The sequence below is a fragment of the Entelurus aequoreus genome, linkage group LG03 (genome assembly GCF_033978785.1).
Source record: "Entelurus aequoreus isolate RoL-2023_Sb linkage group LG03, RoL_Eaeq_v1.1, whole genome shotgun sequence".
Taxonomy (NCBI): domain Eukaryota; kingdom Metazoa; phylum Chordata; class Actinopteri; order Syngnathiformes; family Syngnathidae; genus Entelurus; species Entelurus aequoreus.
The window spans coordinates 78155704-78170703 of NC_084733.1; the positions used below are offsets into that span (position 1 = coordinate 78155704).

General features: G+C 42.1%; 1 protein-coding gene across 9 annotated transcripts in view; it reads left to right on the forward strand.

Moving 5' to 3' along the window:
* LOC133646902 (pleckstrin homology domain-containing family A member 7-like) overlaps positions 1-15000 on the forward strand; it is a 264138-nt gene that overhangs the window by 239931 nt on the left and 9207 nt on the right. For 6 of the 9 annotated variants that reach the window (XM_062042809.1, XM_062042810.1, XM_062042813.1 and 3 more), the window contains 9 exons: positions 418-483; positions 5976-6056; positions 6132-6281; positions 7340-7441; positions 7533-7644; positions 9811-9929; positions 10020-10214; positions 10277-10534; positions 14488-14727. In XM_062042809.1, the coding sequence (XP_061898793.1) occupies positions 418-483; positions 5976-6056; positions 6132-6281; positions 7340-7441; positions 7533-7644; positions 9811-9929; positions 10020-10214; positions 10277-10534; positions 14488-14727 (1323 nt within the window). The remainder of the gene's footprint in view (positions 1-417; positions 484-5975; positions 6057-6131; positions 6282-7339; positions 7442-7532; positions 7645-9810; positions 9930-10019; positions 10215-10276; positions 10535-14487; positions 14728-15000) is intronic. The other 3 variants (XM_062042812.1, XM_062042811.1, XM_062042816.1) reach the window with 3 other exon arrangements.

The window sequence follows — 15000 nt, forward strand, 5'->3', positions numbered from 1 at the left end:
AAGGTTCAGACAGAGTTTAAAAAGTGCTTAAAATTCGCATATAATAATAATATACTCACAACACAGAGATTAGAAAACGAAACATTAAACAAGTTTTCCGTGATTACATAACAATATAATCAAGTAACGTAAAGAACGTAATTTGTCTTCAAATGCCCATCCCTGATTGGTCATTAGAGTTAGCAAGCGATGCTAACGCCTGTCAATTCATTCAAATGTGAGTCCATGTGACTTTTTGTGCATGGAGTTGTGCGGGGCTTCCAAGTGTCCATAGCCATCATGGTCTCCATGGCAACAGCTCATGTCGTGTCCGCTCACAGATGTTGCATTTATTTTTAATGTCTTGCACGCGAGATTGCGTCAACTCAGCGCCGTCTTTGTTTTTTCACCTGCGAGAGACTGCTGTCCGTTTTGCAGGTGGCGGGAAAACAGACGCTGACGGACCGTGGGCAGCCTGTGAAGGTGGCGGAGAGCGATGTGGACGTGAGTACAAGTGTGTGTGACTGTCGCGCCAGGCCACAACATTAGGTACAGCGGGATTCTGCCAGGCCACAACATTAGGTACAGCTGTTTTCCGCCAGGCCACAACATTAGGTACAGCTGTATTACGCCAGGCCACAAAATTAGGTACAGCTGTATTCGCCAGGCCACAAAATTAGGCACAGCTGTATTCCGCCAGGCCACAACATTAGGTACAGCTGTATTCCGTCAGGCCACAACATTAGGTACAGCTGTATTCGCCAGGCCACAAAATTAGGCACAGCTGTATTCCACCAGGCCACAACATTAGGTACAGCTGTATTCCGTCAGGCCACAACATTAGGTACAGCTGTATTCTGCCAGGCCACAACATTAGGTACAGCTGTTTTCCGCCAGGCCACAACATTAGGTACAGCTGTATTCCGCCAGGCCACAAAATTAGGTACAGCTGTATTCCGCCAGGCCACAACATTAGGTACAGCTGTATTCCGTCAGGCCACAACATTAGGTACAGCTGTATTCCGTCAGGCCACAACATTAGGTACAGCTGTATTCTGCCAGACCACAACATTAGGTACAGCTGTTTTCCGCCAGGCCACAACATTAGGTACAGCTGTATTCTGCCATGCCGCAACATTAGGTACAGCTGTATTCTGCCAGACCACAACATTAGGTACAGCTGTTTTCCGCCAGGCCACAACATTAGGTACAGCTGTATTCTGCCAGGCCACAACATTAGGTACAGCTGTACTGCGCCAAGCCACAACATTAGGTACAGCTGTATTCCGTCAGGCCACAACATTAGGTACAGCTGTATTCTGCCAGGCCACAACATTAGGTACAGCTGTTTTCCGCCAGGCCACAACATTAGGTACAGCTGTATTCTGCCAGACCACAACATTAGGTACAGCTGTTTTCCGCCAGACCACAACATTAGGTACAGCTGTATTCTGCCATGCCGCAACATTAGGTACAGCTGTTTTCTGCCAGACCACAACATTAGGTACAGCTGTATTCCGCCAGACCACAACATTAGGTACAGCTGTATTCTGCCATGCCGCAACATTAGGTACAGCTGTTTTCTGCCAGGCCACAACATTAGGTACAGCTGTACTGCGCCAAGCCACAACATTAGGTACAGCTGTATTCCGTCAGGCCACAACATTAGGTACAGCTGTATTCTGCCAGGCCACAACATTAGGTACAGCTGTTTTCCGCCAGGCCACAACATTAGGTACAGCTGTATTCTGCCAGACCACAACATTAGGTACAGCTGTTTTCCGCCAGACCACAACATTAGGTACAGCTGTATTCTGCCATGCCGCAACATTAGGTACAGCTGTTTTCTGCCAGGCCACAACATTAGGTACAGCTGTACTGCGCCAGGCCCCAACATTAGGTACAGCTGTATTCTGCCATGCCGCAACATTAGGTACAGCTGTTTTCCGCCAGGCCACAACATTAGGTACAGCTGTATTCTGCCAGACCACAACATTAGGTACAGCTGTTTTCCGCCAGACCACAACATTAGGTACAGCTGTATCTGCCATGCCGCAACATTAGGTACAGCTGTTTTCTGCCAGGCCACAACATTAGGTACAGCTGTACTGCGCCAGGCCACAACATTAGGCACAACCGTACTCCTCCAAGCTGCAACGTTAGGTACATTTTTTTCCCCGCCGGACCACAACATTAGGTACAGCTGTATTCCGCCAGGCCACAACATTAGGTACAGCTGTTTTCCGCCAGGCCACAACATTAGGTACAGCTGTTTTCCGCCAGGCCACAACATTAGGTACAGCTGTTTTCCGCCAGGCCACAACGTTAGGTACAGCTGTATTCCGCCAGGCCATAACATTAGGTACAGCTGTTTTCTGCCAGGCCACAACATTAGGTACAGCTGTATTACGGCAGGCCACAACATTAGGCACAACCGTACTCCTCCAAGCTGCAACGTTAGGTACATTTTTTTCCCCGCCGGACCACAACATTAGGTACAGCTGTTTTCCGCCAGGCCACAACATTAGGTACAGCTGTTTTCTGCCAGGCCACAACATTAGGTACAGCTGTATTCCGCCAGGCCACAACATTAGGTACAGCTGTTTTCTGCCACGCCACAACATAAGGCACAGTTATATTCCACCAGGCCACATTAGGCACAGCTGTATTCCACCAGGCCACAACATTAGGTACAGCTGTATTCCGCCAGGCCACAACATTAGGTACAGCTGTATTCCGGCAGGCCACAACATTAGGTACAGCTGTTTTCTGCCAGGCCACAACATTAGGTACAGCTGTATTCCGCCAGGCCACAACATTAGGTACAGCTGTTTTCCGCCAGGCCACAACATTAGGTACAGCTGTATTCCGCCAGGCCACAACATTAGGTACAGCTGTTTTCCGCCAGGCCACAACATTAGGTACAGCTGTATTCCGCCAGGCCACAACATAAGGCACAGCTGTATTCCGCCAGGCCACATTAGGCACAGCTGTACTCCGCCAGGCCACAACATTAGGTACAGCTGTAGTCCACCAGGCCACAATAGGTACAGCTGTATTCCGCCAGGCCACAACATTAGGCACAGCTGTATTCTGCCAGACCACAACATTAGGTACAGCTGTTTTCCGCCAGGCCACAACATTAGGTACAGCTGTATTCCGCCAGGCCACAACATAAGGCACAGCTGTATTCCGCCAGGCCACATTAGGCACAGCTGTACTCCGCCAGGCCACAACATTAGGTACAGCTGTAGTCCACCAGGCCACAATAGGTACAGCTGTACTCCGCCAGGCCACAACATTAGGTACAGCTGTAGTCCACCAGGCCACGACATTAGGCACAGCTGTATTCCGCCAGGCCACGACATTAGGCACAGCTGTACTCCGCCAGGCCACAACATTAGGTACAGCTGTAGTCCGCCAGGCCACGACATTAGGCACAGCTGTACTCCGCCAGGCCACAACATTAGGCACAGCTGTACTCCGCCAGGCCACAACATTAGGGACAGCTGTGTAATCAGCATCGTCTGCTTGCCTTTTTAGCGACTGGAGAGTCAAGTGTTCTCTGGCTGCAGACGACGTCACTAAAAGCAACATTTTGCTCTGACACAAACACATCTGTATGAGCAGCAGTGTGTTTAAAAGCTGCATTCATGATTGATGAGTGCAGAGAGTGCTTTGTTACAACATTATTACAAGAATGTTGGGGCTGATAAATTCACCCAACCTTTGCTCCTACTTCATCAAACTTTTATTAATAACATTCTGTGCCTCCCTGGCTGTAATTCAACGCACTCTAACCAGCACACCCATGTAAATAGAAATAGTCTGGTCCAGTGTCTAACTGTGGCCATCATCATGCACAGTGTTTTTTTTTTTTTACCATTGGAAATCGATATATAATAATACAATACCAATTTGCGGTACTTTTGTGTTTTAACAAATGTTAATTGTTTGATAATAGAATGTATTTTTTAATGTAATATTTAAAAATGAGGTGGTTATGACAACTGTACTGTTTTAATTATTACATTTGAGTCTCATTTGCAATGCAGTAACACCTCTAAGACATGAGATGGCAGTATTGTATAGCTGTTATTTTGTCAAACTTTTTCCAGGAAGCTGAATGTGTTGTTTTGCGCCCTACAAAGTGTTTATACTGTAAGCATTGTGCTTATTGCACACCAGCTGTTTGATTATAACATTAATCTAAGTTGTAGTAGCACATTTGGAGGTGTTGAAATCGCCATGTAAAATCGCTAATGCTTATAGTAGCCTGTCTATGGCAAATCCAGTGTAAATTAGCATTGAGCTAAAGAGCAAATAGTAGTTTCTGCTTTTGTTTAATTAGCACTTTTGACTTTATCATACAATTTGTATGCAATTAAAGGGAATAAGGAAATAATTCAAGTATTGATTAAATAAAGATCCTGAAAACTGTGAGTATGAATATTGCTATGGCAGATACTGCTGATTCTACTGATTTAGGATTATGTTATAATTTTCATTTGATCATATCATGTTATCAAATAGTATACTGTGATATATTTTTTACACTACAGAGGGGCCCTACTCGGATATTAACACTGAATTAAAGCTGCAAGCAGCGATGGACGGGACCGACTTTGACAGCACATAAAATCCAAACCGGAGCAGTAATTAAAACTCTTTCATCAACTTTTAATCAGAAGGGTTCAATCTCTCTCCTGTGCTAGTTTGAAGTCGACACGACAAACGTGCTCAGAGGAGATAATGTTTGAAAAAAGATGACCGGTTTTTACAAAACCTTTGTTTTGAAGGGGGAATTGCAAACTTCCTGTTGATTTTTGCTGGGGGTTGTCAATATATGAAATGTAGGTCTAAGTGAGACCTGCATAGAGGTTTTTGTTTCATGTCTCTACGACATTCCTACTGGAAGTTAGTCAGTTTTGTCTGTGTTTTCTTCCTAGGGGGCGTTAGAGCGCAATTTTGAGTTTTGGGGTTGGGTTTTTTATTAGATCGAAATTTTTGCCAGTTCTGATGTGTGTGTCCAGTTTGGTGAGTTTTGAAGCATGTTAAGGAGGTCAAATTATAGCTCAAAGAGGCAAAAGTGACTGTTTTTACAAAACTTTTGTTTTGAAGGGGGAATTGCAAACTTCCTGTTTAATTTTTGCTGAAGGATGTCATTGTATGAAATCTAGGTCTAAGTGAGACCTACATAGGGGTTTTAGTTTCATGTCTCTCCGACATTCCTAGTGGGAGTTACAGGCAGTTTTGTCTGTGTTTTCTTCCTAGGGGGCGCTAGAGCGCAATTTTGAGTTTTGGGGCTAGGTTTTTTAATTAGATCGAGATTTTCGCCAGTCCTGATGTGTGTGTCAAATATGGTGAGTTTTGAAGCATGTTAAGGGGGTCAAATTACAGCTCAAAGAGGTTGTGGTATAATAATAATACAACCTTACAAATACAATAGGGTCCTCTGTCCCAAAGGGACATTCAATAACTATATCTTACATTTAGCAGAGTATAAAAACCTTCTGAAATGTTATTGTGTTATTTACAAATATTATGTATTTAACACATTAACCGCAGGCTCAGGTCAGGCTGATTAGAAAAATACATACTAACCAAATATACTTCATAAAAAGGGATTGATAAAAAATACTATTAAATAAATAATTATGTTATGCTAAAATAAACTCAATTCATAATAAATATGTTCCTTAACCACCACACTGTCAATAAAATTAAAAGATTAAATTAAATAAAATACAGCTTTATTACTTTAGTCCTAATTTTTGCACTAAAAAAAGTTTCTCCATGACTTCTTTCGTTTGTTTGATATTGTCATTACTGCCACAAGTGGTGAAAAAGTGTATTACAACTGAGTACATCTGCGGTCCGTACGGACCACTTTTTGCTCCACAATGGGCCCCGCCGGCCCTATGGCTAAGAAACACTGTAAAGTTAGTGTTTTGTGACAGTTGCAGTGCCGCACGCTCAGGTCTACGTGTCTGCAGGTGAAGCTGAGTCGTTTGTGTGAGCAAGACAAGATCCTGAAGGACCTGGAGGTGCGGATCAGCGCTCTGAAGCAGGACAAGGTAAACGCTCGCGAGCGCTCACACGTTGGTGTCTGACAATGTTTTGAAAGTCCACCGCACGTCCGTCCCCCTCAGGACAAGTTGGAGAGCGTGCTGGACGTGTCTCACCAGCAGATGGAGCTGTACCAGGAGCAGCCTGCACATTTCCACAAGATCGCCTACCAGCAGAGACTCCTGCAGGAAGACCTGGTGTCCATCAGGGCGCAGATATCGCGACTCTCTACGGTATCTACGCTAAATGTGTGAATCCTTAACACCATTTATATGTGTGTATGTACATACATATATATATATATATATATATATATATATATATATATATATATATATATGTACATACACACATATGTATACATATATATATACACTATTACATTACATACATTTCACATATATACACACATATATAGTATATACATATTTATATACAAGCATATATATCCATCTATCCATCCATTTTCTACCGCTTGTCCCTTATACACACATATATGCACACGTATAATATACATATATACACATATACATGAAATACATTTCACATATACACACATAGTATATATTACATATTTATATACATGCATATATATACACACGCACATATATATACATATATATGCACACATAATATACATATATAAATAAATATAATATTTATATATATTATGTATATAATTGTACATATGTGTATAAGTATGTCTATATATAAAATATGGATATATATAACATATGTATATAATTATATATGTATATATTTATGTGTGTATATATGTATATAAATATATCATATATAAATATATACACACACACATTTATACTTATATATACACACCAATATACATTACATATACACACCAATATACATACATTTCACATATATACACACATAGTATATACATATTTATATACATGCATATATATACACATGTACACATTTTATATATGTATATAAATGTAATATGTATATGTAAGTATATGTATAATATGAATATATTTATATGCATGTGTCTATATATATTATTTTTATATTTATATGCATGTGTCTATGTATAATATTTATATACATTTATGTACATATGTGTGTATATATGGATGTAAATATATATCATATATAATGTTTATATGTATACATATGTATGTAAATAAATAGATACACATATTTATATATTTACATACATATATATTTGTGTGCCTACAAAAGTATTGGGACACCTGTGGAGGTGTTGCCAGGACGCACACAAGCTGTCCATAAAGTTGAGCGTGCGTGTCGCTGTGATGTCACACAGGAAATGACGCACGCCTGGGAGGATTACGGCTGGCTGGAAAGTTCAGTGGAGCAGCTGAGGGCGGCACTGCAGGCACACATGAGCCACAGCGCCACCCCGCATGTGAGACCTGTCATTACGGGCGCAGCATCGTCATGCCAAACATGCCTTTGTTACAATAAGTGAAAGAGTGTGTGTGTGTGTGTGTGTGCAGCAGGAGAAAGCCGAGATGAAGCGCGAGCTGTGGAGGATCGAGGACGTGATGGCGGGACTCAGCGGCAGCAAAGCTAACTACAAAGTCACCGTCAACTCCGTGCACAACCCAGGTTGGAATGACTTTTCATTATTAACACTTTGGGGTCCAGGATAGGATTACATTTGTGTTTACCTTTTTATATTCCAACCTAAAGACTCTATGTTGCTCTGCTTGGTTTCCTTTAGTGTGACTGTACAGTTATTTTTTATTCTCACATCTAGAATGAACACTTTTGGCCTAAAATTGACCTTGACTAGTGATGGGTAAATGATGCCTCAGTGAGTGTGTGGCCCACTCACTGGCTGTATTGACTAAGGACGGGCATCTCTGGTTACCCAATATACATCTCGATTAACAATCAACGATTCAATACATTTAGGATAGCTCATCATCAACTGGCGAGTCGATAAGATTGGATTTACATCCTGATCTCGATGCATCCCGGTCGACGCTAATTTATTGTCGCCCTTTCAAATGAGTTATAAGGTTAGTTGTGCTTACTTTGCAAATAGCAACAAGCCAAAGGACTCAACGCAATGTAGCGTTCTCATCAGCGGCTAACGTCTCTTCACAGTGCGAAGGCGCTTCTAAGGCCGTAATCTTGGCCTGCATGGCGGCAAATAAATTAAATGTCTTTACAAGTACCATTATCACTGGAGGACGAGGAATAGCTAAACATGCTGCGCTACACAGGAGGTGATATGCTAACTGGTAAGCAAGTACTCTTGCATGTAACAAAGGTGGGCAGAGAGGTTAGGGATGCAGCTTTTGATTATTTTAGTAATGGACTGTTCTATCAATGAGTTTGTTGGATTCTTCAAGTAATCGTATACAACACTTTATAACCTCAATGCCTATTTTAGGAAAAATAGTTGATACAAAGATTTTTTGACTTGCTATAACCTTCATTACATTCTTTGGCCGTCTTTTAACCTTCTATTTAATTTATTTTACCGTTTATTTACCTTTTATTTAATTTATTACCTTTCATTTAACTTTTTTTACCTTCTATTTACCTTTTAACTTTTATTTACCTTCTATTCATTTTCTTTTACCTTCCATTTAACTTATTTTCTCTTTGATTCACCCTGTTTGACCATCTTTTATTGAACTTCTTTTTACCGTCTATTTATTTACCTTCTTTTACCTAATATTTATTTTTTATATTTAACGTTTGACCTTTTATTCACTTTCTTTTATCTTGTATTTAACTTGTTTTACCTTATTTGACTGTCCTTTACATTCTATATTCCTTTTTTAAATGTTCATTTACCTTCATTCACCTACTATTTAAGTTTTTTTTACCGTCTTTTTAACAATTGTTTTTACTTTCATTGACCCTATTTTAAACTTTTTACCTTTAATTTTGTATTGACCTTATTTTACCTTATGTGACCGTCCTTTACCTTCTATATTCCTTCTTTTATCTTATATTTTTTTACTTTTCATTTACCTCATATTTAACTGTTGACCTTTTATTTACCTTCTTTTATCTTGTATTTAACTTATTTTACCTTTTACTTACCTTTTTTTTTTTACTCGTATCTACCTTATTTGACTGTCCTTTACTGTCTATATTCCTTATTTTATCTTTTATTTGCCTTTTACTTACAACTTTTACCTTCTATATACCTTTTGTTACTTGCTTTTACCTTTCATTTATCTTCTTTTACCTTTTATTTGCAACCGATACCTTCTTTTTTCCCTTTCTTTACCTTCTATTCAACTTGTATTACCTTCTTTTATGCGTTCCGGATTATAAATAATTTTGTATTAGTCGCACCCATTAAACGATTAATCAAAGCAACAGAATATAATTTGAAGCTGTTTTCTAATCAAATTAATTTATTTAATCCATTAAATGCTGCAGTCCTAGTAATGATACCAAGTACAGTATCAGTATGTGGTCGATACTACAGTGATAAGATCAATCTTTATTTGCTATCACAAAATATTTTCTGTATTGTTTTTGTTATCAACCCAATAATTGTAATTGTGATCCAAAATGTCATCCTAAATAATCTTGAAATAGAATTTCATGTTATCATCAGCATCGATACTGCTCCTGTAACTACTTGGTATTGACTGTGTGGTATCGCCCAAAACTAAAGTAAAGTATCAAGCGACTGAATAAAAGTGACATTTGAGCAGAAGATGAATATAATGATGTAACTGCAGGAAGTAACTAGTTACTAGCAGTACTCTAACAGGTGAGGTGTTGTTGTGTTGACCTCAGACAGGAAGTTAGTGCCTTCAGTGTCGGAGCCCAGCGTGCCTTCTTACAGCGCCGACCTCCATCTTCCTCCTCGGAGTTCCCTCCCTCCCGTCTTGTCTCACACGCTGCCTCACAAGTGGGTGAGTAACGCTCGGCGCCGCCCGGACGGGTCTGATCGCTCGACCGACCGGCGTCTCCTCACTCTCGCCGACGTCTGCGCGTCCACGCAGGCGGAGGACGGCGCTCCACCCCGGCCGCCGCTCCCTCACCTCTACGACTACGAGGACACGCCCCCCGAGGTGCCGCCCCTCCCCCGGGAGGCGTCGGTCATCCGCCACACGTCCGTGCGCGGCCTGAAGCGGCAGTCGGACGAGAGGAAGCGGGACCGTGAGGGCGGCCAGTACGTGGTCAATGGCGACTTCAAGGTAAGTTGGCGCCAAAAAGAGAAAAGAAATATATCCAATTGATGGACTTTGTGTGCTCTCAGGGAGACTTGCGTTCTTTCCTGAGTGAACCGGAGCTGCCGGGCATCGGTCACGCCGACACGGACGACCACTATTTGGACACTCAAGGTATTTCATCATCCACCACTTCCTCCCGCCCTTATTTGGACTCGTCTCATTCCTACGGCTCTTTTGCCGATGGAGCAGCACGCCTGTCAGGCCCGTCGTGGCGACTCAACCATTCGGACGCCGTCTCTTCTTTCGTGACCTTGAGGAGAGGCCCCGCCTCCTCTGTGGACAGGGTGAGTCATCACCTCATCGTACAGTCTCACTATTGACTTCTCGGAGGTTCGCCCTCGCTCTTTGGTGACGGGGTTAGGGTTAGGACAGGAAGTCACCAGTGGGAGTGGCACGCTATCAGCCAATCAGGTATCAACTATCAAGTTTGGTTGTCTGGCGGTTGATTCTCTGCATGGAGTTAAGGAATAGTGGATAAAAGAGGAAAAAATTATTTGGACAATATGGCAGTTATTTGGATTTAAAAAAAGGGACCGTAGTCAGACCAATGTGGTCTGTAAATGTTGCAAGGCGCTCGTCCCCATCAAGACCTTAGCCGCCGCGCTCACCCTTTAGAGCACAGCCGTAACTTCCTGGCACAAAACCTGCAGAAATAGTTCTCAGGTTTCTTTTTGTTTACATTTTCGCACTTCCTAGCTGGCAAAAGACGTTGATTATACATACTGTACATGTCCTTTAAAACGGACTTTGAGACAACGTTACAAAATATTCGTATTTGTAAATTGAGAAAACGTTGATATCCAGCGTTGGATTTGCGTTGTTGGTTGGGAAAATGACCAAAAATCAATGGTCAAACCAAGGTCACAACCTGACATTGAATACAAAAAGCATGTTGTTTCAACGTTGTGTTTGTGTTGTAGTTGGCACACAAGATATCGCCTGCCTGGAAGTGCAAGACACTTACAAATTCAATTAAAGAACAAACAAATCTAATTACACAAAACAACCTACATTTTTAGAAAGCACATTAAAAGACCAAACAATTTACAAAAAGTAATTAAACACAAGACAACTATTTCCAATTACACCAACTAAATGAACAAAAATACAATTACAAAGAACGAGTTAAATTGGCCCTGCGATGAGGTGGCGACTTGGTACCCGCCTCCCGCCCGATTGCAGCTGAGATAGGCTGCAGCACACCCCGCGACCCAGAAAGGAATAAGCGGTAGAAACTGGGTGGATGGAAATTAAATTGTTTTGTGTAATTGTAAATAGTTTGTTAATTAGTTGTGTGTAATTGTAATTCATTTCATGAAAACTCTCAGGCTACTAGCTTCTTCTGTTTATTTTGTGTGTGTGGCACTTTGCTGCCTCTCTCAGGCCAGTGGTGGTACTACATGTAGGTGCCTGAATTGTCCATGGATGAACACTTAGAACTGCCAGCGTGTTGAATGTGAATAATAACCTTTTTATTGATGTTTGTGTCTCTTACTCACCCTTCATCTCGCCATGAGTTACAGTATTTTGTCTCTTTTACGGTCACATCCCTGCCTGCACTCTCACTCATCTGTGCTCCTTCCATCATCATCATCATCATCTCTATCACCGTCACCATCATCATCTTTAATTACCATCATCATCTCTATCTCTCTCACATCTCTATCTCCAACACATCATTATTTACATCACCGTCATCATCTTTATTACCGTCATTATATCCATCACCATCTCCGTCATTATATCATTATGTCTATCCCCATTTTCATCATCATCTCTGTCACCCTCACTATCATCATCTACATCACCTTCAATGTCACCATCACCATTATTATCTTCATCACCATCATCATCATCGTCATTACCTCCACCATCATTATCTCCCATCACCATCTTTTTCTCCATCATTATCTTCATCACCATCATTATCTCCATCACCATCATTATCTCCATCATCATCTTTATCTCCATCACCATCATTACCTCCATCACCATCATTATCTTCATCACCATCATCATCATCATTACCTCCATCACCATCATTATCTCCCATCACCATCATTATCTCCATCACCGTCATTATCTCCATCACCATCATCATCTCCCATCACCCTCATTATCTCCCATCACCATCATTATCTCCCATCACCATCATTATCTCCATCACCGTCATTATCTCCATCACCATCATCATCTCCCATCACCATCATTATCTCCATCACCGTCATTATCTCCATCACCATCATTATCTCCATCACCGTCATTATCTCCATCACCATCATCATCTCCCATCACCATCATTATCTCCATCACCGTCATTATCTCCATCACCATCATTATCTCCATCACCGTCATTATCTCCATCACCATCATCATCTCCCATCACCATCATTATCTCCATCACCGTCATTATCTCCATCACCATCATTATCTCCATCACCATCACCATCATTATCTCCATCACCGTCATTATCTCCATCACCATCATCATCTCCCATCACCATCATTATCTCCATCACCATCATCATCTCCCATCACCATCATTATCTCCATCACCGTCATTATCTCCATCACCATCATCATCTCCCATCACCATCATTATCTCCCATCACCATCACTATCTCCATCACCGTCATTATCTCCATCACCGTCATTATCTCCATCACCATCATTATCTCCATCACCTTCATTATCGCCCATCACCATCATCATCTCCCATCACCATCATTATCTTCCATCACCGTCATTATCTCCATCACCATCATTATCTCCATCACCATCATTATCGCCCATCACCATCATCATCTCCCATCACCGTCATTATCTCCCATCACCATCATTATCTCCCATCACTATCTCCATCACCATCATTATCTCCATCACCGTCATTATCTCCATCACCGTCATTATCTCCATCACCGTCATTATCTTCATCAACGTCATTATCTCCATCACCGTCATTATCACCATCACCATCATTATCTCCATCAACGTCATTATCTTCATCACCGTCATTATCTTCATCACCATCATTACCTCCATCACCATCATTCTCTCCATCACCATCATTCTCTCCATCACCATCGTTATCTCCATATCTCCATCACCATCATTATCTCCATCACCGTCATTATCTCCATCACCGTCATTTTCTTCATCAACGTCATTATCTCCATCACCATCATTATCTCCATCAACGTCATTATCTTCATCACCATCATTACCTCCATCACCATCATTCTCTCCATCACCATCATTATCTCCATATCTCCATCACCATCATTATCTCCATCACCGTCATTATCTCCATCACCGTCATTATCTCCATCACCATCATCATCTCCCATCACCATCATTATCTCCCATCACTATCTCCATCACCATCATTATCTCCATCACGTCATTATCTTCATCAACGTCATTATCTCCATCACCGTCATTATCTCCATCACTGTCATTATCTTCATCACCATCATTACCTCCATCACCATCATTCTCTCCATCACCATCATTATCTCCATCACCATCATTCTCTCCATCACCATCATTATCTCCATCACCATCATTATCACCATCACCATCATTCTCTCCATCACCATCATTATCACCATCACCATCATTCTCTCCATCACCATCATTATCTCCATCACCATCATTATCACCATCATTCTCTCCATCACCATCATTATCTCCATCACCGTCATTATCTCCATCACCATCATTACCTCCATCACCATCATCATCACCATCTTTATCTCCATCACCATCATTATCTCCATCACCATCATTATCTTTATCACCATCATTCTCTCCATCACCATCATTATCTCCATCACCGTCATTATCTCCATCACCATCATTATCTCCATCACCATCATTATCACCATCATTCTCTCCATCACCATCATTATCTCCATCACCGTCATTATCTCCATCACCATCATTACCTCCATCACCATCATCATCACCATCTTTATCTCCATCACCATCATTATCTCCATCACCATCATTATCTTTATCACCATCATTCTCTCCATCACCATCATTATCTCCATCACCGTCATTATCTCCATCAACGTCATTATCTCCATCACCGTCATTATCTTCATCACCGTCATTATCTCCATCACCATTACCTCCATCACCATCATCATCACCATCTTTATCACCATCACCATCATTACCTCCATCACCATCACCATCATTATCTCCATCACCATCATGTGTGTCCCAGCAGGAGAGACCTCGGAGTGCCTTGGAGTGTTTGTCCTCAGACGTCGTGCATCATTCGGGCGGGCGAATGAGCGCTGACGAGCAGCTGGAGCGCATGAAGCGCCACCAGAGGGCGCTGGTCCGCGATCGCAAGAGGAACCTCAGCCCGGGCGAACGCTCCTCCGCCAGCGTCCCCGCCCGGCGAGCCCCCTCCTCTTTCTCCCCGTGGCCGCCCTCCGGCACCTCCGACCCGCCCGCCTCCTCCGTACGTTACCTCCAACCCGTGGCGGCGGGAAGCTCCGCCCCCGCGCCGCCCTGCAGAACGACGCCGCATGGGATGCTAACGCGCTAGCACGTGCGGCTGCGCAAACTAACGAGCTAGCTTGGTTAACGCTTTAAGAAGAAGCTGAGCGTGTTTTGGACTGCTGCCCCCTGGTGGCACCTCACTGACACGACACCGAATGTAACGGAGATAGAAATGGTTGCGAGCTAGTTTTATTGACGTGAAGGTGTACAGGATATATCTTTTGTAGACATT